The following is a 23457-nucleotide window of genomic DNA, read 5'->3' on the forward strand; positions in this document are numbered from 1 at the left end:
CAGAGACAAAGCGTGTTTGGAAAAAAAACACAGAGAAGCCTTTCAAAAGTGTTGATGAATTTTGGCTCTCTGCGTACTTCTGAGCACAGGAAAAAAAGCATTTCGTGATTAAGGTGTGAATATAAAGGCCTCTGAAACAAGACAGAGAATGCAGTCTTTCCCTTACTTTAAATATTAGTGATGATGTCTCCTCCTCAAGAAAAACTGCTGGTACTTAAGCTGCAGATTTGGGTATTTATGGACATTAGTGTGTCTGATGGAACTGACAGACTGCGGTGTGCTTACCTTCTCCCACTCCAATGGGTGAGCAATGCTCCAGCAGACGGCAGCTACGTCTCTGAACCTGTCTGTAAGGCAGTGCAATGTGTTGGCAGGGGTTGGGGGGTCCCTGGAGGGAGGCAGGAGGGGGGCAGAAGAGAATCTTCTCCTCTTGCGTCTGCACAAACAGCCCCAGTGCAGAAAAGACGAACTTTGATGTTCGTCTTCTGAAGCACTGAATGTTGGACTTTTCAGGCAACCTCTGACAGTTATCCCTGCTGAAATACACAGTGAAGTTACAATGCTGTGCTGTCTCGGATGTATTTCATACAGGCATCGTGGGATCATCTATGCCTACGAGTTCTCTGTGGACCAGCTGGCTGTGGAGAGCGTCCTCCCCATCTGCCGCTCTTCCTACGACGAGGTGATGGGTTACAACTACAACATCAGCCTTGCAGTGCCCTACGACCACATCTAGCTAACTCACCTGGCTCAGCACTCTGCCACATGAGAGGCCGAAGGCAGAAGGGCGACTCGGAGGGGCTGAGCACCAGCAGGACTTGTTGGCTGCAGGTGGGGAGCACTGAGCTTTAGCTGAAAAGGTGGGGCTGTGAACCACAGCAGAGCAGGGCTGCCCTCAAGCTGATGCTAGAACGTGTTGTGCAAGGGTCCAGAGATCCTCTGCAGGGGAGCAGGGAGACTGGAGGATGAGGGGGAACTGTGCACTTTGATGTGAACAGAAGCGTTCTGTCCTGCTGCTTGTGGGAGGAATGCTGCAGATCCCATCCTGGCAGAGGGCATGGGCTGCTCGGGAGGCAGGAATCCTGATGGCAAACTGCTGAGATGGGAGAGAGCAGCAAGGAGGGCACGGCCTGCAGGTGCCTCTCCTGGAGGAGGACAAATGGGATTTGGAGAAAGCACCTTGCTGAGCCCATGTGTCTGGCATTGCTTTCCTAATAATGAGCTGCTCGCTGCTCTTTGAGTGCATCGGGATGTGTCCAGAAACAGGCAGGGGCACTGAAGATGATGGGGCTGATGAGGTGAATGTTGGCCGTGTCCGGCCTGGATGACTGGAAACCCACAGCAAGTGACACACATAGCAATGGTTTTAAAGCAAATTATTTTTTTAATTCTCTACAATTCTAAATTAAATGTTTTCTGATTCTTTTATGTGTATGTGCGTGGTTTGTGGCTTTTGTTCCCGAGTCTGTTGGGGTGAACGGATCCCCATGCACTGAAACCACGGCCCATCACATCTCAGGTTAGCATGAGGCACTCCCCATGCTGAGCACTCTAACAGCACCAGAGGCTGTTCCCAGCTGGCAGGGACTTGGGCTGCTGACTGTCCTTGCTGCAGAGCTACATGTTGCTTCAGTGAGCGGAGGGACCACTGGCTGCAGTGACTGCACTGACATTGCAGAGAAGCATCCATGAAGCAGAGAAGAATTTGGATGAAAGCTGTCCAGCAAGTGACAGCTGTTAGGGCACAGTAAGTTCTGGGGTTGCTCGAGCCCTGTGGCTGAGCACAGAGCTGCTGTCTTTTGTTGTTCTGCTCACCTCAGGGTTGTCACCCCCTGCCTCCTCTCACTCAGTGTCCTTGGCTCGTTAGGAGGCTGACCTTCCTTATCTCGGCCTCATTATCTCGGGGCAGCTTTGTTCTTTCTCCATCTGCCTCTGCAAGCAGCAGCAGATAAGTTGCCTCATGCCAGTGCATGTCAGGACCTTTTCCGGGCAGCCACTTCCCCTCTCTCTCTGCACTGTGGTGACAAGGACACGTCCGTCCCTCTGCGCTGTGCCCTGACAGCTGCAGCAGTCGCTGTGCTGCTAGAAGATGGGCTTGGAGCAGTGGGGCTGGTGGTCATGGACTTGTTGGGAACCGAGCCATGCGGTCTTTGGAGGATGTGGGGTCCCCTCCAGTGGAGGAGGATTCCCCTTCCCCTCGGCTGCAGCTCCTGGCGGTGGGTTGGGGTGGGCTGGTCCTTGCAGGCTGCCGCTCCGTCACTGCGGTTGGTTCGGTGTGAACAGCAGCACTGTGTGTTCAGCCAGCATTCCTGATGCAAACGAGGGCACCCAGCCAGAGAGCGCTGTGATGGAGCTGCATTTTTGTTTCTGCAAAGGGCTGCTGTCCCACTTCGGTGGGTTCTCATCGGTGCAGCACATGCAGCCGTGACTGCGTGCATCCTCTGTAGGGCTGGCTGGCTGCAGTGCAGCCCGCTGCCAGTAGCTCTGAGCGGGAAGTGCTGATGCTCCAAGAAAACGTCCTGGAGAGGCAACGGCGGCTGCAGGTTGGGCTTTTTTTTTCCCCCTCAACGTTGCAGCAATGCAGTGCTGTGCTGCAGTTCTCAGGCAGAGAAGGACAGCACACAGCTCCTGCCAGGGCACCGTGCAGTGCTGCAGCATCTCTGTGCTGTCCCCACAGGGAAGGAGCCCGCGCCTGAGCCCTGGGGCTGGGGAGCTCACCGGGCCCCACTGCTGCTGTGCCCCACTGCTGGGTGGGGAGCAGCGCCGTGGCATAAGGGGAATGGGTTTGTAAGACAGAAACAAACACTTTTTTTTCCAGCTTTTCTAAAAATAACCACTGCCCTTTTCTCCAGCTCCCTCCCTCCTGGCTCGGGCTGCCTTAGAGACAGAGATCTGCCTCGAGCCTCCGGTTATTAGTGCTGTAAATGCAGTGTTGTCTCCGTTTCCAGTGGGAACGTGTGGGGGTGGCAGCCACAAGCAGCCAGAAACCTGCGTTCCTGGGTCCCCAGATCCCACATCCCTGTGTCCCCATGACCCTTTCCTCCTGCATCCCCCAGTCCTTGTGTCCCTGTGTCCCCCAGTCTCTGTCCCCCCTATGGCCCTTTGTCCCCATGGCCCTACATTCCTACATTCCCCAATCCCTCCTCCCCCACGTCCCTGCATCCCTATGTCCCTGTGGTGCCCCCTTACCCCCCACTCCCCGTGTCCCTGTGCCCCCATTTGTGTCTTCCAGCCCCTCTGTGTCCCCGCTGTCCCCATCCCAGCTGTGCTGTGGCTCTGCTCACAGTGGCAGATCTGGGGTTGATGTGCAGTCAGGCAGACGGTGCCGTAACTTCACACGGAGCTCCATCAGGCACCGGGCAGCGGCTGGAGCATTTCTCAGCAGAGAGTAAAAACAGAAATACCTTTTATTACAGGTAAAATACCTCTTACGGTTCTAGAGAGTGGAACGAGGCCTTGTGCTGGGAAGCCTCCATCCTGCTCCTGGTCAGTAGCAGTGAGCGATGGCCTCCATGGTGAGGAAGCGGACGTGCATTTTGGTCTCGATGTCGATCCCCTTCCACACCTGCAGGGAAGGGGTGAGCAGGGCCGGGTGCTGGCAGGCAGCGGGGAGCAGAGCGAGGCACCAACCTTCAGGAAATCCTCGAAGGTGATGCCTTCGTACACCTCATCCGGGCCCTGCGCACAGCGGGAGACGAACCCTCACAGCTGCACCCACGGCCCCTTCCAGCCCCTCTGTGCCCCCCGTGTGAACTCGCACCGTGCGGGCCATGCACGCGCTGGCCGCCTCCAGCATGGCCCCCTCCGCGATGGCACGAAGCGACTCCTTCTCCAGGTGGGGATTCCCAGACATCAGCTCATCCAGAACCTGCAGGGCAGCGGGGGCTGCGGTGGGCGGCGAGGCGGCGGCGGGGAGGAGGCGGCCCCACTGCCCCCATACGTTACGTTTTTGTACTCCTGCAGCGTGATGATCCCGTCGTAGTCGGCGTCATACATGTGGAAGAGGACTGGGAGGGATGAGAAGGGGATGCGGGGTCAGCGTGCGGCCCCCTGGAGCCCCGCTGCCCCGCGGCACCGCCTCACATTTGAGCTTCTCCTTGCGGAAGCTCTCCAGCCGCTCCTCGTCCATGTCCATCTCGATGGGTCTGAAGTAGGACATGATGGTCAGGAAGTCCTCGAAGTTGATCTCCTCTGCCAGCCCGGCCGGCGCCTTCCGCAGGTTCCTGATGGCAGCAGAGCTGCTGGGGATGGCGGCTGCAGTGCCCCAACCTGCCCTCCCTATGGGCACCATTCAGCACCAGGGCTGCTCAGCACGGTGCCAGCATTTCCCCAGAGCTCAGCTCCAATTTCCCTCATTCCCAGGCTGGCTCTGGCTCAACCCTCAGGGCCAGAGCTCTGCCCAACCTTCACGCAGCCCAGGCTGCACAGGGAGCTGTGGGTGCTCCGTCCCCAGCGGTGCTCATGGCTACAGATGGGTGCTGGGCAGCCTGAGCTGGTGAGAGCAACCAGCCCAGGGCAGGGGCTGGAGGCTGTAAGGTCTCTTCCATCTCAACCACGCTGTGATTCTATGCTCCTCCCCTCGGGGCTGCACGTACCGCTTGTCGAAGAAGGCGTGCACAATTCGGGCCCTGATGGGGTTGAACTCGAGATCGGGGATGGTGTCGAAGTCCTCTTTGCTGCACAGAACAAGGCAGAGAGGGCGGGAGGGGAGGGAACGCTGCGGGCAGAAATCCCGGCCCGTCCTTTCAACCCGACCACAAGAAAAGGGTTTTGCCCCAGTGTGAGCTTTTGCCCTGGTTCAGAGTGGCAGCGAGCAGCGCCGTGTATCAGTGGGTGATGCTGGTGCCCAGGGTTTGGGTCCCCGGCACACGGAGCTCTGTGCGATGCTCCAGGACGTGGGCCCAGGGATCGCTGCTGCATTCCTCCTCCCTTCCCCTCCCCTGCAACCCGACCCCACCAGCGGACAGCCCGTACCGGATGGTCTTCCTGTTGTGGCTCAGCTGCTTGAAGCGCCGATGGAGCTGCTCGATCTGCTCCGAGGTGACTGCGGGGGGAGAGCGAGAGGTGAGGGGACACGCGGGGACACATCGGGGGCGCCCCGTCGCAGCCGCACGAGGATAACGGAACGAGCACAGCAACGGCCCGCGCTAGCTGCTGCTCCGTCTCCCTCTCTCTTTTATGATGTTTAATTAACGGCTCCATTAGTTACTGCCGTTTCCCAGCCCTGAACCCTGCGCCGCATCGATCGAGCGCTCACAGTGCCCCGCACAGGCGCTGTGCTGCCTCTCAGCTCCCCGTGGGCAGCACTGGGGGCTCCGGGGTCGCTCTGCGGTGACGGTGAGGCCCCCAACCACCCCCCATCCCACCCCCGGGATGTTGTCCGCCTGCTGCTGTTGCGGTGACTGCAAACCCAAATCCCTGATGATGCTCAGAGGGGATCGCAGCCACAGTGCGATTGGACCCGCGATCGCCCGTGGGCTGCTCGAGGGTCAGCCCCGCACGATGCCAAAAGAGCCGTTCTCCCCTTTTTTCTCCCCAAACCCGGCACGGGGCAGCGCTCCGAGCCCCCCCAGCGTCCCACATCAACCCCAGGAGTCCATCAGCGCTGAAATGAAGGAGCTTTGGGGCTGCCCTCCACCTACGGCTGTTGGGCTGCGGGTGTTCCTGGGGGGGGGAAGAGAGGGGTGATGGGAAGCAGCGGCTGCAGCCCGGGGGTCCCGCTGTGCACCCCCACAGGGCTGCGTCCCCTCCGGCCCCGACCTTTCTTCTCCGTGGGACTTTTTGGAGGCGGTCCTTCCTACCAGATCCGAACCGCGGGGTGCCGCCAGGACCGGGAATCAGCCAACCGCCTCCCAGCCCACGGCGATGCCCCCCCTCCCGGTAACCCCCCCCTCCTACTGCGCTACTCACAGCCGGTGCGCTCCGCCAGCGCCCGCATCTCGGGGGGCACGGACTGCGCCGAGCCCATCGCCCCGCCGTCGCTGTGCGCACAGGGAACCGCGCCGCCGGCAGCGCTGCGGGAGGGGAGCGCTCCGCCCAACCGGCACCGGCAGCACCGCCCCGGGACGGCGCAGCGAGGAGGGGGCGGGCACCGCTCCCCCACCCCTCCTCCCATCCCATCCCATCCCATCCCATCCCATCCCATCCCATCCCATCCCATCCCATATCGCTATAGGATTTTTTGCCCCCCTTAGAGCTGACATCAGCACACACACGTTGAAAGACACTTTTACTTCAGCCTCGGCACCGCCTCCAGCACTCAGCGCTGCGGAGCACCGCGGGGAAAAGGACGTTCGGTGTTTGTTTGTCACACGTGAGCAGGAGGGCATGCAGCAGGTCAAGCGCTCTGGCAAGAGGAGGAGGGGTGTGAGATTTCCTGTGGCCATTCCCCAAGTGCTTTAAGAGCCTCCACCTGCAGGCAGCATCTATTGCTCTGCTCTAAAGCTTGGATTAAAGCAAACACGGAGAGCAGCACTGGCTGCAGCCCGCAGGCTCTGCTTCACCAACCACCAAGCCGTGCAGCTCTGCATGCACGACAACGCTTTGCTGTTCTGCATCCTGTTAATACCTGAATGCAGAGGAAAACCCCTTCTGCAGAGATGCTGTTCGGGCCTTCAGGTTGTGCTGAAACTCACGTGCATGGAGCTGCTAAACACCCAGCGCCCAGAAGGGCAGGGTAAGTGCCCCCACCCACATCCAGCACTTCTGACAGCAGGCAAAAGGCCTCAAGCTGCAGGAATCAGCATCTCAGCTGCAGGGCCTGGCTGGCTGCGTCCGAGGTTGGCCACATCCCAGTCCTCACCCCGCTGTGCTGCAGGGCACCGACAGGAGCACAGGGCAGCAGCGGTGATGGCTGTGAGCTCACAGCAATGTGGGATGGGAGGCAGGCTGAGGGCGCTCAGTGGCACAGTGCTCAGAGGCAGGGTGAGGACAGGGAGAGGGAGCAGCAGCTCCTCTGCTGCATTAGGAGAGCTTGCGGCAGCCAACGGCGCTGCGCTGCGCCCCTGGAAGCCTTGCTGCTGGCAGGGCTCTGCCCCAGGCCTGTGAGGATGGGCAGTATGGGAACGGACCTGTGAACAACCAGAACGTGGAGGTGAAGCAGAAGCTGACAACAAATTCAGACTGGAGAAGACAGAGTGGAACGTTACAGGCTTTAAAAACTACCACCTGCATGAGACACAGATTAAGAAAAAAAAAAAACAAAACCAACCAAATCAAAACCCCACAACACTGTAAGGACAAGCAACTTCTCTGGAAGACGGGGTTCTTCCACGCCAGGGATCTCACGGTGCCGGCCTTCTAGGCAGGACAAGCACAGCACCAGCTCACGGGCAGATCTTCCAAAGGACAGCACGCTGCTCAGCACCACCAGCCCTGCGAGACCCTCAGCCTGGGCTCCTCACCACAGCGTCCCTGCGGGCCAGAACAGGCAGGAGGCAACAGAAAGATTCTATAGCACCGCTTACGAGGTTTAATGCAGTTTTCAGTGCATCAAGCCAAAGGATTGTCACCAAACTCGCCCCCTGGGCAAGTCTTGCAAAGAGGGTAAAGCTGCACTCCGGTCTGCTTCCGTCCTCGGGTCGCTGCTGGCGTTCACTCCTTGCTGTAGATCTTCTGCACCGTGCTGCACGTCAGCTCCAGGTCCTCCGGGTAGCGCAGCTCCAGCTCGGCGTTGGCCAGGTAGTGAGTGCCAGAGAACTCTGAGAAATAGCGGCCGATGTCGGGGTGAGGAATCTCCCGAGGCTCCGAGTTGTGCTCCAGGTTCTCTGCAGGACAGCAAGCAGGCAGCTCTCAGCACGCACAGAGGGCAACGCAGCCGTACCTCAGACAGGCAGCGAGGCCTCAGCAGGGACAAAGTCCGGCCTCCCCTGTCTGCAGACAACAGCACCAACCTGCAGCTCAGGCAGAGTGCTGTGCTTGGGAATCTGCTGTACTCAGAGCTCATTATACTTGTTTATCAACAATTAAAGGGGAAAAAAAACAACCCTGCGAGATGACTCAACTCCAGAAGCCCTGCAGGTGATTACCAGGTTAATTGTCACTGAGGAGCACGCTTTAAGATGAATCTATGGTACACAACATCTGTATTTTAAAGACTCTTAACGAGGCCAAATCACTCTAAGAAGGGCTGCAACGCATTTGAGGAACACCTGCACTTTAAACCTATGAAGACAGAGCTGTTTGGGTTTTTTCCCCCCTACACCTTCTGAAGCAACGCTCACTTCAGTCCCATTCCTCCCAGGGGTGGCACTGGGTCCACGCTGCCTGCGCTCCCCGGATCTGGGCACACAGCCTCCCGTACAGCAGCTCACAGCCCAGCCCTGATGAGCCCCCCGTGCTCCCACTGGATTTCCAGGTCCTGCTCAAAGCATGGCTGTGATCTCACTGAGAGCTGCCCGCAGAATTTCAAACTTCAGAAAGAAGTTGAAAATCAATGGTGTCCAACACAGACTTGCTTCTATGGCAGTAAGAGATTTCAAGGAAGTGGATTCACACTCAATCCTGGCAGCACTGGTTTCACGGACAGCAAGAAACCTGCCACCAATTCAACATCATTTTCCTTCCTATTTCAATTATAACTCACACTTCCTGCCTGCTGCTTGAGAGTTGCTCCCTTCAGCACCCTCTTGCTCTCTCTGCACTCTGAACAGCAAGCACAGGAGGCTCCTGCTCACCTTGAGCAGCGTATCTGCAAGAGCCATCTTCCACCAGCACGTTGTAGAAGGGCTGGTGGGGACCGTGGGGGAGGCTGTGCACATTCATATTCCGGATCCATTCGTGTCCCATCATGCAGGCAGGGTCCCAGCCATAAATCACACAGTTGTAGCCATACCTGATGAAAGAGAATTCATGGCAAAGACTGAGAAAACTTCACAGCCAACTCTTTTCACCAAGGCCAATGCAGCACAAATGGGACGGAGGGTTTCTGCGAGCAGGAGGGAGCAAAGAGAGCAAAATCAACACAAAAGACTGGTGTGCACTTGGTGTTTTGAGAGGGGGGAAGTGACCAGGAGCAACAAACAGCCAAGGACAAAGGAAAGGCAGATTCAAGAAAGAATGAGGATGGGAAAGAGACTGGGATGTCAACAAGCAGGAGAGCAGGAAACTGGGAACAGGGAGGGGAAACAACCACCCTCTGTTCACATACACAGACGTGGCAGTCCTCATACTGAACTGCCAGAAACAAAGCCAGCGTTATTTTCAGAGCATTTATATGACTGTGGTACCACAACCAGCACTGCTGATGCTCTTAAAATAAGCTCCAGACATCTTGCTGAGATGGAGAAATGGCTGAAGAAACAGAGCTAGCTTGTCATTCTGGCAGAGCCGTACAGGCAGGAACACAAAGGCTCTGTGCAGTGCAGGAGGAGAGGTAATAATAGCCCAGCACAAGATTCATAAGCTGTCTTAGGAATCTCATCTCTTTGGAAATCGATTCTGTTCCACAGCTCCTCATTAACTGATTACTGATGTTTCTTCAAGAGCTCTGCACTGTGGAAATGCTATCTGTGCCACACGATGACTCACACAGCACCTCACAAACCTCCCCCAGCACACAGGAGCAGCAGTGCTGCTCTCTGAAGGAGCAGACAGGACAGATCTGCCCCCACTTCCCTGAGAAGACACGCAGCACAGGCACACGTGCCAGGCACCCTCGGCTCCAGGTGTCTGCTGGGCTGCCAGAACCACGTCTCATTACTGCCAGCACAAACACTTCTGCACTCGTGCTTACGGCGCAGGGAATCCCCCGCAGAGCTCACCTCTTGTGTTTCATGATCAGCCCAATTGAGAAGCAGACCTCTTTGTGCTTCTCATCCGAACGGTGCTTCACCTCAGGTCCCACCTCCTCCTTCCGACGCTCGATGTGCTCCAAGGTGTGCTGCACCAGGTACCCCACAGCCCCGTGCTGCGATGGGTCCAGAGCCTGGATGTGCTGCAGGATGTCCAGAACCTTCAGCAAGCAAAACATGAAAGCGTTCAGAGCAGGTCTCTAGGGCAGTCAGACACGCTCTCTCTCAATTTAGCTGGCTCTCAGTGCCCCACATGTGCTTCACTACGTTCTCCACACAGGACTGCAAACCTGTGCTCTACCTGCACAGCCCCAAGCTCCTCACACTCAGCCTGCAGCCACTGCAAACAGCTCGATCCTCTGCTGGTACAGACGCTCACTTCCAAGGCAGGGCGCTGTTGAGCAGAGTAACTCCTTAAAACTAAGTCAAAGGCAGCAGCACACCCTGCAATCACGGGGCAGTGCTGCCAGGCTCCTGACATGCTAAGAGGGTTCTGCTGCTCGCCTCCTAACTCTGAAGCCATTCCAGATCACTTCTGCTATAGTTGAGGACAAAGATTTTAAACAGTTCCTCATCCCAGAAGAAAAACGCAGCAATGTGTGCAATGCTGTACTCACAAAACAGTGAACAGCAGAGAATCTGCTTGACTCACTGAGACTGAAGGGCACTGACTTTACAAGCGTTCCCAAAGTAAATCCAACATAGCAGCCTACTGGCACACTATCACAGCACCAGGGCACAACAGCTGCACCAGCTTTGCTAGAGACAGGCAATGCAAGCTGAGCTCTGTCTTCCTGCATCTTGATGTTAAAAATGTTGTCTAAACAGGTTGGAAAAAGGCAGATAGGTCAGTTCCAACATCAACCCCAAAATGTGACACCCCTGGCAAAGTGATCAAGGCTTGTCAGCCAAAATTTCCAGCTCTGGCTAATTAGCATGAGTGGTGGGGGGGAAAAAAGTTTATTCAGGAAAACAGACGAGGCCTCAGGTACGAGAAGAAACAGCACTCGGGCTTCTCAGCCACCTGAAATTGCTGGCTGACATCTCACTGCCTGAAGAATGATGTGCAAATGGAAAAACCTCACGGACAGGGAAAGGCTCAGCGTGGTGACTGCAGCTGCCACAGATTCTCAACACTTTTATTTCTCACAGAACAGCTCAGGTTGGAGGGGACCTTAAAGACCATCCAGCTGCAGCCCCGTGCCGTGGGCAGGGCTGCCAGCAGCACCACCAGGCTGCTCAGGGCCCCATCAGCCTGGCTGTGAATGCCTCCAGAGATGGGGCACCCACAGCATCTCTGGGCAAATTTCAGACAACATTCCGGGCAGCTCTGCTTGACTTGGAAGATTTGGTATCACTTCTTACAAAACCTGACAGACCTCTATGAAATCTGGTATGTCCTGCTCTGTCAGAGCTCCGGGGTTCTCTGCTAACTACAGTCCTGTATGACAGCCTGGAAGGATGGGATCCACGAGGACACCACATGAAAACAACAGCTGGATGCTGTCAATTCATCTGGCAACGTGGTGCAGGGAGGTTGCAGGTAAAAGTCAGCATCTGGGGGTTGCTGTCTGTCCTAAGGGCAGCAGGGTGCAACTCCTTAAACACCACAGACACGCAGCTGAGTGCTGGAAAGGAGATGATCTACCTGCACTGTGTGCTTGCCTTCTCAGCTCAGGCAGCCCCCTGTGCACAGCTTCTCTGTCAGGGCTGCTTTTCCTGTGGGAACCCTAAAACTCGTTGCCATAAGGCAGGAACAGCCAGCTTAGCACATGGCATTCCTCAAAAGGAAGGCGCCTTCTCTCTTCAGCAATCATATGGCTCAGTTAATGTGGAGGTGAGAACTGTGCCTCCTGCTCAGCTGCCCAGCAATACTTCTACCTCCTCCTCACACCTGACATTCACACACAGCACAGGCACTGCCCAAGCAGGTGATATTCACTAAGGCAGCACAGGCAGTTTTGCTTAAGGAAGTCCTCCTAGCTGCAGCGAGGCACCAGAAGGAACACTGCTGTGCCACCTGTCTCCCAATCACAGGATCCCTCGGGGCTGAAGATGGTATTAAAATTCCTGTCCTTGGGATCCTCTCCACGTTGCTTCTTTACAAGTCACTGATGGTGTAACTAAGGTTTCAGAGAACAGGGCTGGTTGTTTGTAAAAGATAATTTCCTGCACGTTTCCTGACAAAGTAATTGCTCTTTTTATACGAGTCCTGCAAAAGTTCCAGCACCACCACCACAACTGAGGCACACCAAGCAGAACTCTTCAGTAACTCACAGCTCCAAGTCCAAAGTATTGGTGCTAGGACAAACCATCAGACTCTGGCATTAAATCATCATCTACGACTCAGACCTGAGGCTGCATACAACTCTTCCCCAGGGCAAACAAGAATCATCCTCCTTCCCTGCTTCACATAGCAGGAATTGATTCTCTGAAATGTGATAACTGGTTCAGTTGTGTTTATTACAGAAACAACTTGTAGCAGACTGTAATGCAAGCTGATGTAGTCTAAAAAAAAAAATAAATAAAAATCAATGGACTGGTGTTAATTATGCTTAGCCTACCAGAAAACACACGACCGAGTGGCGAAGTACCTTTTCTGGCCAGATTCCCAGGTGGAAGTATAACCTAGCCTGGAGCATTAGATGCTGCACATTGTCCGGATACATGGCCAGGTACAGATCCAACGAGTCTCTCAAGAGTTGATAAGACTGATCAGTGCTTTCTCTGCCAGCAAAAAAGAAACTCAATTGTAAGGCTAGCTCTTCAATTCCTACCCCTCGTGCTCTGGTTTACAGGGATAGTCACCAAAAATGACACTACAGGTTGGTGTGCTCACTCAGCAAGTGACTCCAGGCTGGCACACATCCATCCAACAGCCTGCTCAGAAGAAAAGCTACACAGCTGGAAGTTGGCCTTTACCCTCCCCTTTTACCTGCTTGGCCAAATAACCCCGCTCAGGGAATTCATTCTCCAAGTCCTTACCTTTGGAAACTTCCTTTTGTTCCCCTTGCTAAATTACACCCCTCTCCTCTGCGATTTCTGCCTAATGCTGTTTGGGGAAGCGATCACCAGGGACACATGAACATAAAACCAGGTTTCTGCATGCTCAGACAGTCCCTTTGTAACTGCTCACGAAGCCCTTGGGTGACACATACGTGGTCAAAACGAAGGTCTGCTCTAAAGAGAACAGCTCCTGTCTGCTTTAAACACAGGAGAAAACAAAATCTCTCCATTCCCTCCAGTGAGAACGGCCTCACTGAATATTCCTGCTTCCACAGCGTGCTGCTACAGATGATTAAAAGCCACCAGGGGCTGTGATGTGACACCCAGAGCTTTCAAGGCCACCCACTGTGAGCGATGCCATGTAAAGCTCCCACAGCAGCACAGTGACACACAAGCACAGCACAGGCAGCACAGCGTGCCTCCCTCTCCCCCAGGCCCCACGACAACTCACCGCTTGCCCAGGTTGAGGAGATTTCCCACCATACGCTGCAGGACCTCCTTGGAAGTCACCACCCCATAGAACTCCTCTGTCACGTGGTGCCCTATGAGGTACTCGCACTCCTTCACCGTCAGCTGCTTCCCCTTCCCAAAGGCGTCAATGTAGGTGTAGTCAAAGATATCTGTGCTTCTAGCAAGACACCAGGACGTTAAGATGGGTCCCACGGTACAGCAGGATTTCCTCTTTCTGTTCTCCTGACAGCACTTTCATTGTTTTTAAAGCTCCGAGTGGCATTTACGCCCCAGCTCCCTCCTAAAGAGAGATTACCTGCTGCCTTCTCTTCCTAGTTTCCTCTTCAGCTAAACATACATGGGAAAAGACACAGAAACTAGGAGGTCATTTTCACTCTGTCACATCAGCTGCTTCCTTCAGATATGCTCAGATTTGCTGTACTGACTGCCAGACTGTGGCATGACGCTGCACTGCAACGTGTGGCAGAGAGCACAAGGTGGCAGCTAAGCCTAGTGCCAAAAGGGGGGGTGTATGTATGCACACAAAACCACTGCTCTGAGCTGGACTGCCAACGTCCTTCAGAAAATAGAGAGTTCTGTAAATTGACCATGACCTGGTTGGTGTGTGCTGCACTGACCCAGAGAATCGAGAATTAAGCAGCAATGGCCTCTAGAAGCTGTTCTGCATCAAGGGTTATGTGAAATCAGCACCTTCTTCCTTCTTCTCAGCTTTCTGTAACCTTGTTAAGAGAATCATTACTTTGTGGCTACCGTTGTGTCACACACAGGTAATGCTGCCATTCAGTATGGGCAGAGCTGAGAGCTGGGAAAGCTTCTTTAGAGCTCATCTTTACTTCCTTACAGCTTGTAATTAGGATGGAAAATACCTGAGCATTGTGGTGTAGGTCTGTAACTGCAAACTCCTGGCATTTACAACTGAGGATAAAACTCTGAAGCCCAGCAGATCACTTACCCTTCTTTTCCTTGACACCATCGCAGCAGAAAGTGACTAGGAAAGTTGACTGGCTCAAGTTTGACTCCCAGCTGCCTGGCAATTGTTAAATACAGCACAGACAAACTGATAGGAATTCCTGTTCTGCGGATCAAAACCTGAGGGACAAAAATGCAAGGGGTATGAAGAAAAACAAAAAACGAACACCAAGGCTTGATTTCACACCAACTTGGCAGAATAAGCACTAGAACATGACATATCCATCTTACAGCAAATAACTCCAGAGAAGAATTGCTCATCTGGTTACACTTAGACAAATCAAACACCACAGAGAGCCCATCCAGTCCTGCAGTCCTCTAGTTTTTACCTAAGACATACCTGATGAATGTATGAATTCAGGGAGTTATAGTAATCCAGTTCATTTCCTTTGTATTTTAACTGCTCGTATAGGACACAGTTCATAGCATCAAGTACCTGCCGCTGAAGCTCCACTTCTGGAATCAGGATCTCTCCTAAAAGCACACAGAGCAATAAGAACACAAGTGTACTTCACTTTTACGTACTGAGCTTCACACCAAAATTCTTGTATGTACTGGGAACACAAGATGCAGATTCAAGTAGCCAAGAGACTGGAGGTATACAGACAGACAGACCCCTCATTCTCTCTTTGAAAGATAGATTAGACTAATGCTTATAAAACTCCTTATGAAAGGAGGAGCATTCTGCCTGACCGTGGGAGATGTTACAGCACAAACCTCTTTTATTGCTGCTGACTTTCTTAGACGTGCAGAGAAAGAAGGCTGACGCCCTGTGCCATGGCTGAGCCGCACGCGACTCGACTACACAAGACTTCAGGGACTTCCATGGGGAAAAACAATCCTGCCTCTAATTAACCAATCCTTTTTGCCTAAACAGCCTCACACGGACAGCCAACCCTGGGCTAACCGAGTTTCTAGGGTTCAACAAACAGCTGTTGCCTCGACAGAGGTTGAAGCAGATGTCAGAACGCTTCAGCAAGGTGAGGAACAACACGAAGCTGCAATAATTCAACAGCTGTTTCACCTCCCCTGCCTATACTGAGAGCTGAGGAAAGGCTCTGCAGGCAAACATTTCTGTACAGTACCTGCCTTGGAAGCCACGCTGGGGTGCCTTGGGTTTTTTGCCCGGAGCGCTTTGCGCACTTTGTCTGTGATCTCGTCCACCTGCGCCTGGACGCCCTTCAAGCAGATGTCTGACAGTGGATTGCAATACTGGTCAATCAAAACAGCACCTGGAAAAAACAAACTATATAAGAAACAGAACTTGAGTTTTCTCTTGGCTTGGTTTGAGCTACTCAAAGTTCCAGGCCTATGGCATACAGCAAGCAATTGCAGCAGGACACAACAGCTTTCTTCTTCAAGCTCAGTTTCGTATATGGGATTCATCACAAAAGGCAAAGAACAGAGCTGACAGTGATAAACACCATTAAAGTCAGCAGACCTCAACCTGCCATCCTGAAAGGAAAAGCATTCATTTGCACACAGAGCAGGTAGCTGATGGACCAGCCTTGCTCAACCAGCCAACTCCTGTCTCGCTGGCACCCTCCCAGCTCATAATGCTCCTCACTCTAAGCCCCACACAGCCCCAGCTTCACTCTACATCAGTTCTGGTTTCTTCCAGCCACATCCTCACTTGTCATCATTCTTGCTCATTGATCCCTCTCTGCTACATTCATCTTCCCATGCCCGCTTTCCATCTTCGTGTCAGAAATCCACTACAACTGACGAGGTTTTCATTTGTCTGCTGCCCAACACTCTTCTGTCAAACTTCTGCCAAAAAAAAAAGAACAGCCCTTTGCAGAATCTTCTCCTTGTCATCTTATCAATCAAGAACACTCTTCCCAAAGCTCCAAATTGCTCAACTTTTGGAATCAACCGTATTTAAGTGCAAGGATTTTGTACTGATCACGCCTCCTTCAGCTTCATAGTGCTTCACTAGCACCTCCACAACAGGCTTGTATTCAAGCTGCAGAATCTTAACATCTTCTCTCCCTAGTGCTTCCCATTCTGACCAGGTAAAGCTTCCCAGAAGTCTATCTGTCAGCACTGTAACTGCACCTGCATGGCAGACAAGCACTTGTATTCATGGCTCTCATGATTAAGTCACAGTTAACTACCTTCCAAAAAAGGCCATCTTTGGCTTCTCCTTCTTGCCCTGGCACGGTCCCTCCCTCAAGCTGTTCCACCATCACCAAGAACCACGTTTGGTGCTACAGCAACTCTGCTGTGATGTTCTGAGGTGACATGAAGAGCAAGGGCCTGTTCTTCAGACAGTGACGCGTTTCACCTCCTTCCAAAGATGGTTTTCTCCACAGAAAGAGAGGCAGAGCATAATCCAACAAACCAAGGTTCGAGCTGCAGCGCAGCCTTTCCTCTCCTCTCCTCTCCTTTCTCCTTTCCTCATTAGCGTGCACGAGCTTCCCACCATGCCACCACACTTCCATCCACACCTCAAAAACCCAATCTTAATTCTGATTTGTCTCCAAGTGAAACATAAGCAGAGAAGCCTCTCTCCCAGCAAAACAACAGCAATGGGAAGCTGTTCAGTGCTCTGCGTGGGACTGGTGGCAAGGACTTACCCTCCAGGAACGACTGCTGCTCAGCAGGGCGCTGCAGGTACTCCTTCAGATTCTTCAATATGTTTTGCTGCCGTAGGAAGTATAGAATTTTCTTTGCATAGTACTTCCAGGTGAGACCTTTCCTGCACATTCAAATACAAAAAGTTGTATTGCCCTGAACAGGAACTTTGTGCACCAGCATCTGGTTTAACTTTTCTAATGAGGGCAAATCTAAATTTTACACACCCATCTTTTAAACAAGACTGATGATGCCAGTCTCCAAAGAGGTAGAAATTCATCAGCAGAAGAAACACAACTTAAAACACATTGCCCCTATTATCATCTCCCACTTTCACCCAGCAACTAGGATGGCATTTTGAGAAGATACAGTGCATAAAACATTATCCTCTGACTCTAAATCCTTCCAGAATGCAACGTTAAAATATCCTCTCACCAACAAGAAACACTGATGAGGAACAGGAAGGTGTGTGCAGTAGTATTGAGAAAAGTAATCGCCAGTGAAAACATCCCTGGTAGTTGGAAAAGGCTGGAAGGGATCAGCAGCTGGCCTGGAGATCACAGTGCCCAAAACCTTACAGCTTTCATAGTAAAATCTCTTCACTTTTGAAATTAGCAAGTGAAGGCAGAGTGGCCCAGAAGCAGAGACAGAGCTGCCTGTTATCCTGGTAAGGTTTGCAAAGGTCACCTGAAGCAAGACAGGCCAACTTGGAGGCATCCAAACCACACACAGCAAAGCAACGGCTGGCCTTCAGTGATGTGCCACCCAGGGCTTCCAAGCACTTCTACACCAGTCAGCAATGGCACACAGCCCTGCCTTCTCCCCAGGAAACCAGGGAGCATTCAGCTGACTCCCAGGCTGCACCCCTGCCATGTTAATAAAACAAGTCCAGCCTCCTCCTTTAGCAAAGTAACTCCTTCCCCACCTGTTTTCTCTCTTCAGATTGCAGGTCAAATCAGTCTCAGCCATCCGGCTGAACAGGACAATCAAACCTCCCAACATTTCACCTTCCTCCAATAAATCGGGATGCTCAAAAGGGACAACTGTTTTACTGGGCTATCTTCCAGAGAAATGATTTAGCCTAATGTTCCTGAATGGCAACAACCACAGCTTAATCAGGGTGTAATTAGCATCAACTCTGCTTTACAGAGAAGCATTTGGCCCGTGCAAAAGCTCAAAAGCTTTTTAACCAGTTGTCAGATGAGAGATGTTTAGTCCCAGTTCAAATAGAGAAGGTAATAAAATGGATGTGAAAAAGCAAAAAAAAAAAAAAAAAAGAGATGATTGTGGTGCTGGTTTTGTTTTTTCCAAGCTCCACTAACAGCCCCTTTAATCAAGGCTATTAGAGCCCATTAAGGCAAATCTATTGCTGCTTTGTATCACAGCAAAACCAGCGTGCTTTGTATGCTCCCAGCAGAAAAACCTTCAAGTAAACCAGCAACTTATTCATCTTGCTCAGTGCTGATCACCGTAATGAGAACACCCAGGCAGAAATGAACTACAAGTTTCATTTCATCTGTCTAAATAATTTACAGAACAGCAAATTCTGCAGCAGCTCAATTAAGCTCAGCTGTTTATTTGGGGATAAAAATCGTATGTAGTCACTACAGCTAAGAAAGGCAACAAGAAAAGGTTAAAAACACAAAAAAGTTGTGATTTTCTGATGCAGGGCTTCACAGTGGCAATGCACACTGCACATCTCTGCTCCCTGCTGTGCTGTGGGGCCAGCCTGCAATTCAGGGCAGCAAACTGACCTGAGTCGAAACGAAAACGTAACAAAAAAAGGAAGGTGGGGATGAGAACTCCTCAGAACAAAACCACTGCAGAATAGAAGGTCTGTGGAATGTATGAATGTGCCGAGCAGCCAGCAAGCAACAAAAGCCAGAGGATCTCCTTGTGGAATGGTTTATGTGGTTTCCTCCTGGGAATATGAAATGCATTCTGAAACTAACTGCAAAGCAATACTCCCAGCCCCAGCAAGTCTGGGGATGCCAGTTTACAGAAGGGCAGAAGCTGACATCAGGCCTTCACCACGGCACCGTTCTCCTTCAGCCAGTGAAAGGAGAAAAGCCCTGCACTCCTAAACCCTCCTGCTCTTCCTTACCTGCCTTCCATGTTAAGGATACACATCAGCTCATCCTCAAAGAAGTGACTCGGGCACCCAAGAGTCTCAATGTCACTGAATCCATCACAGGGAACCTGTAAAATGAGGTGCTGAATTACACAGAGCACAGGAGATTCTTTCCCAAAGGATGTTACTTCATAGAATGTTTCAAAACCAATTTTGTTTGATTTTTTTAAACATCATGTAAGATCTAGGGAATATTCAGCTCAGAGAGCTGGCTGCTCATGGCCTCCACTCCACTGATTCATTATGAAGATCCACTGATAAATGAAGGAGCACCCTAGAGCAAGCTGAGCTAACTGTTCCAGCATTCAGGGCTCCTGCAGAGCTGTATGGACCAGCCCAAGCACACCAGATGCAGTCCTATGCAGACTGGGCCCAAGCTAAAAGCAATTTTAAGTTTGAATCAACTTTTTCCTGGGAAAATAAAAAGGGAAATGCAATTCCTATTACACATATCTTAGTGGGCACTCCACTGGATCTAGCAGAACTTGGTGGAAAGTCTCCTCCCTGCAGTTCTGTGTCAGGAAGGAAGCCCTCTCTAGAAGGTAGCCCCAGTTTTTAAACGTTTGGTTACTGCTGAATAACAGCCCCAACAGCTTTTGCATACATGACTGAAGCTGCAGGAAGCCAGGAGCCCCTGCACTCAGGTAATGCCTGGACACACATTTCTCCACTGTAGAATGTCAGGCTGCTGCAACTACAGTGAAGCAGATCAAAACAAACAGTTTGGACACATGCACCTCCTAATACCCTACATGCACCCCGGCCTTTCTCTTGGGGTGAAAACCCAAGTGTCAGCATTTGCATGAAATCAGATAGAAGATTGCAATGTGAGTCTCCTTTATTGTGGGGGAACTCTGTACTGGGACACAAAGCATTTACAAAACAGCTTGTGAGGAGTGGCCACTGACTGGCTCCAGCAGGAGCTTTTAAGGTCAGCCTTAGTTATGGCTACATCACAGAATTCCAGGTTCACCCAAAATGTACAGCTAGACAAAACCCAAGCAGCCAACAGACAATGGAACAACCATTGGTCTGCATGCAGATAAATCCCTCTGAGAGACTAAATTTCTACTTTTGACACAAGACAGAAAGGCGTCCTGGTGTCACGGTTAGGCCAGGAACTCAAACAACATGCTTTCAACTCACTGAACCTAATGTGCATTTGACCTGCTTTCAAATAACTCCTGACAACTCCCAGGAGAACAAATCCTTGCAGGGAGATAAACATACAGGCTGTGGCACGCAGGGGGCAGCTATCAGTCCTTCAGAAGTCACTGAGTTCCCAGGGCTCTGAACATGCAGCAATGTGCAAAGAGCTTTTCAAGCCACAGTGAGACTCAGCAACTGCAGAGCACACAGCCTGCAGGGCATGTTTTGGACTCCTGCAATCTGCACCTTTGGATTTTGGACCATCTCTCTCATTTTGGCTGCTGGCCTGGCATTCTTACATCAGGTGAGGCAGTCAGAATTTTCCAACAGCAGAGAAGAAAAGGAGATAGAGGAAAGACAGAGGGTCAGAAAGTGCTCACAAGGAGCTGGGCTATTCCACGTGACTTACATGCTCTGAGAAGAACCTTTTGGAGAAGGAAGCTACAATTCTCTGGGCTTCTAGGCCAGCATTGTGCCGTGCTTTGTATTCTTCAAGCCAGCTGACACTGTCTGTGTGGCTGTAGTACTTCAGTAGCGATGGCCACCTGTACAGCAAGACAGAAGTAAATGGGCTGTTGGTGTTTCAGCATCACTGATAGCTCCCAGGACTGTAAAATGCTGCTTATTGTAATCACAAGACTTGAGGAGCTAAGATACTGCCAAGACATAATGCAGCCTTAAATGTAATTGTACAAATTAATCCAGTGATCGATTCAAGCATCAAAGCATAAACACAAAGGATTTCAACTGAATACTGATGGACATTTTAAAAGTAAGCTCTCCTGCAGCCTACGAACAGCAAATGTCAACAGGAAAGCTTCAAAATGATCATAACCCAGGTATTTGGATATTTAAATATGCTAAACACTACTGCAATTCCCTCTGGAGCTTTCCAATATAAATACAAGTATCACATCAGCAAAATAGATGCTGAGTTTTATAATAAAAGAAAGCTTGCCATTCTAAAAATGCATCACATTAAAGCTAACCTGTCACCTAACAGCAAGAACTCGCTGTCCTCCATTCTCCCTCCTACCCTTGTGGACCTAATTAAAAGGATGTACAAAAATCAAGCTCCTTCTATTACCCTTGCTGGTGGCAGCATCTACTGGAGGGGAGCAGAGAGCTCTGAAGTCAAACAATGCCAGCTGGATGACTTTGCACTTCAGTGTTAACGGAAGAAATGAGTCCATATACACACACATTAAAAACAAACACACACAAAAAAACCGACCCTACATTTTTCCCTCTAAAAGAAGACTGCAGAAGCTTAACTCAGGACTCAAATGCTCCCACCTGTTTATGTACAGTTTGTTTTTTACATCACTACTCCTGTAAAACAATTTTTAGCAGTGGACCAGAAGGCACTGATGTGTTCATCCACACACAGCAGGTCTGTTACTACCAGTTAATCATAAAACCACACTGCACTGCAGCTACACAAAGTCAAAGACTAACCAAACAGCCCCACATTATGCCGTAACCTTTCTCCTGATGGATCCCTAGCTGGTCATCTATCACTGAAATAACAATGACAAAAGGAAAAAGAAAGGATCTGGGGGGGTTGAAATTACATCAACGGTTTTAGGAAGATAAAATGTAATCATGCGAGATGGAAGCCAGCTGGGACAGCAAGGCTAATGTGCCAACAACTGCCAGCGGGTCATAGAATCATAAGGTTGGAAAGGACCTGCAAGGTCATCTAGCCCAACCGTCCTCCCATCACCATCACTACCACAAGCACTAAACCACATCTCACAGCTCCTCATCCAGGCGCCTCTTGAGCACTGCCAGGGACGGTGACTCCACCACCTCCCTGTGCAGCCATTCCAGCACCTGACCACTCTCTGAGAGAAAAAGTTCTTCCTTGTGTCCTTGTGTCTAAACCTCCTCTGGTACAACTTGCAGCCATCTCCTTGAGTCCTGTTTGTCACCTGGGAGAAGAGGCCAAACTCCTCCTCATCACAGCCCTCAGGAAGTTGTACAGTGCAGTGAGGTCTCCCCTGAGCCTCCTCTTCTCCACACTGAACAATCCCAGCTCCCTCAGCTGCTCCTCATAACATTTGTGCTCCAGACCTCCAGACCCCTCACCAGTTTCATTGCCCTTCTCTGGGCATTCCAGAGCCTCAGTGTCTTTCCTGTAGAGAAGGGCCCAAAACTGAACACAGCACTCGAGGTGCGGCCTCACCAGTGCTGAGCACAGGGGGATGATCACCTCCCTGCTCCTGCTGGCCACACTATTTCTAATGCAGGCCAGGGTGGTGCTTGCCCTCATGGCCACCTGGGCACACTGCTGGCTCTTCTTCAGCTGAGCATCAACCAACACCCCGAGGTCACTTTCCTCTTCACAGCCATCCAATGATGAGTCTGCTATCCAAGGGCAGCAGCACGTGCTGATCACCTCCACACTCCATTCCAGCTGGTGGATCTGAACCTTTGTACAAAAACGTTCAGGTTTGCTTCAGGAATAGGGGGGGAACAGAGGATCTAATGAGTCCGAAGGGACTTTTAAAGGCCTCCAGCACTGTAACAGGGACACCCACAGCTGCTCAGGTGACTGGCCATCAGCAGGGATAGGACATCCACCTGTGCAGGCAGCCTCACAGAGCCCCAGCACTCGTATTGTAAAGCACTCCTGCTTTATGCTCAACCTAAAACTCCCCTCTTTCAGTCTGAAGCTACTCCCCTCGTCTTATCACCACTCCCCCTGTCTTATCACACACCCCGCCGCCCCTTTCCTCTCACAGACCCTTGACACGAACCATCTAGATTAAACACTTAACATTCCACAGCGGCCTGCGGGGCGAACCGAGCCCCGAAGCAGCAAAGCAGCCCGGAGTTCCATCACGGACCCCCGCCGGTTGTTCCTCGCTGGCCGCAGGCCGCACACCCAGGCCCGTCCCGCCGTCACGGCCCGCCCGGCGCCCCCCGCCCCGCGCTGCCCACCTGAGGCGGAAGCGCTCCCGCCACACCTTGCCGCGGGGCTGGCAGGTTTCCCTCAGCCGGCGGCAGGTGCACGCCACCCGCCCGATGTCGGCAGCGCCTAGCACGTCGCAGCACAGGATGAGCTCCAGCAGCTCTCCCGGTAGGTCCGTCAGGCACGGCCGCTCCGCCTCGGCCGCCGCCATCTTGGCCGGTTACCTGAGCGCCCCCCTGCGGCGAGGAGGGGTCACGGAGCGCCGCGCGCCTCCCGCTTCCGGCCCGCCGAGCGCCGGCTTTTGACGGAGAGCGATAAGGGACATAAAACAGGCCGCTTCTAGTCAGGGGGGAGCGCGGGGCTGGGGCAGCGATCCCTGCTGACCATGCGGGGGGACGGCTGGGGGCGGGGCAGGGCACAGGGGGAGCGTGTGTGGGGTAATGCCG

The 23457-nt window shown here is 52.3% G+C and overlaps 3 protein-coding genes across 10 annotated transcripts in view; 1 reads left to right on the forward strand and 2 right to left on the reverse strand.

Moving 5' to 3' along the window:
* Positions 1-1434, forward strand: part of FBXW8 (F-box and WD repeat domain containing 8) — a 45430-nt gene extending 43996 nt beyond the window's left edge. Inside the window, exon 11 of the mRNA XM_042886212.1 lies at positions 592-1434. Within this exon, the coding sequence (XP_042742146.1) occupies positions 592-736 (145 nt within the window). The 3' untranslated portion in view covers positions 737-1434. The remainder of the gene's footprint in view (positions 1-591) is intronic.
* Positions 1373-5992, reverse strand: TESC (tescalcin). Of its 7 annotated transcripts, none has more exons than XR_006181477.1 (9): positions 5911-5992; positions 4975-5044; positions 4596-4676; positions 4084-4223; positions 3946-4007; positions 3761-3868; positions 3426-3678; positions 1816-2519; positions 1373-1661 (listed from the first exon to the last, which is right to left on the reverse strand). XR_006181477.1 is itself a non-coding variant. In XM_042886216.1 (8 exons), the coding sequence occupies exons 1-8, from the start codon at positions 5966-5968 to the stop codon at positions 2257-2259; spliced, it is 1035 nt and encodes a 344-aa protein (XP_042742150.1). In that variant the 5' UTR covers positions 5969-5992; the 3' UTR covers positions 1373-2256. The 7 variants fall into 7 exon arrangements, 3 of the variants coding, with proteins under 3 accessions (XP_042742150.1, XP_042742152.1, XP_042742153.1); XR_006181476.1 differs by having other exon boundaries at positions 1373-1716; XR_006181478.1 differs by lacking the exon at positions 1373-1661 and having other exon boundaries at positions 2433-2519; positions 3426-3565; positions 3631-3678.
* Positions 5993-7137: 1145 nt separating this feature from the next.
* On the reverse strand, positions 7138-23223 carry FBXO21 (F-box protein 21). Of its 2 annotated transcripts, none has more exons than XM_042886210.1 (12): positions 23041-23223; positions 20504-20639; positions 18919-19013; positions 16817-16938; positions 15323-15469; positions 14578-14711; positions 14221-14357; positions 13249-13425; positions 12386-12518; positions 9762-9952; positions 8676-8833; positions 7138-7766 (listed from the first exon to the last, which is right to left on the reverse strand). In XM_042886210.1, exons 1-12 carry the CDS (start codon positions 23220-23222, stop codon positions 7594-7596), a joined length of 1785 nt encoding a protein of 594 aa, XP_042742144.1. In that variant the 5' UTR covers position 23223; the 3' UTR covers positions 7138-7593. The 2 variants fall into 2 exon arrangements, with proteins under 2 accessions (XP_042742144.1, XP_042742145.1); XM_042886211.1 differs by having other exon boundaries at positions 9762-9991.
* Between the last annotated feature and the right edge of the window lie 234 nt (positions 23224-23457).

This window comes from Lagopus leucura, unplaced genomic scaffold, assembly GCF_019238085.1.
Source record: "Lagopus leucura isolate 7727_CA_CO unplaced genomic scaffold, USGS_WTPT01 Super-Scaffold_100055, whole genome shotgun sequence".
Taxonomy (NCBI): Eukaryota; Metazoa; Chordata; class Aves; order Galliformes; family Phasianidae; genus Lagopus; species Lagopus leucura.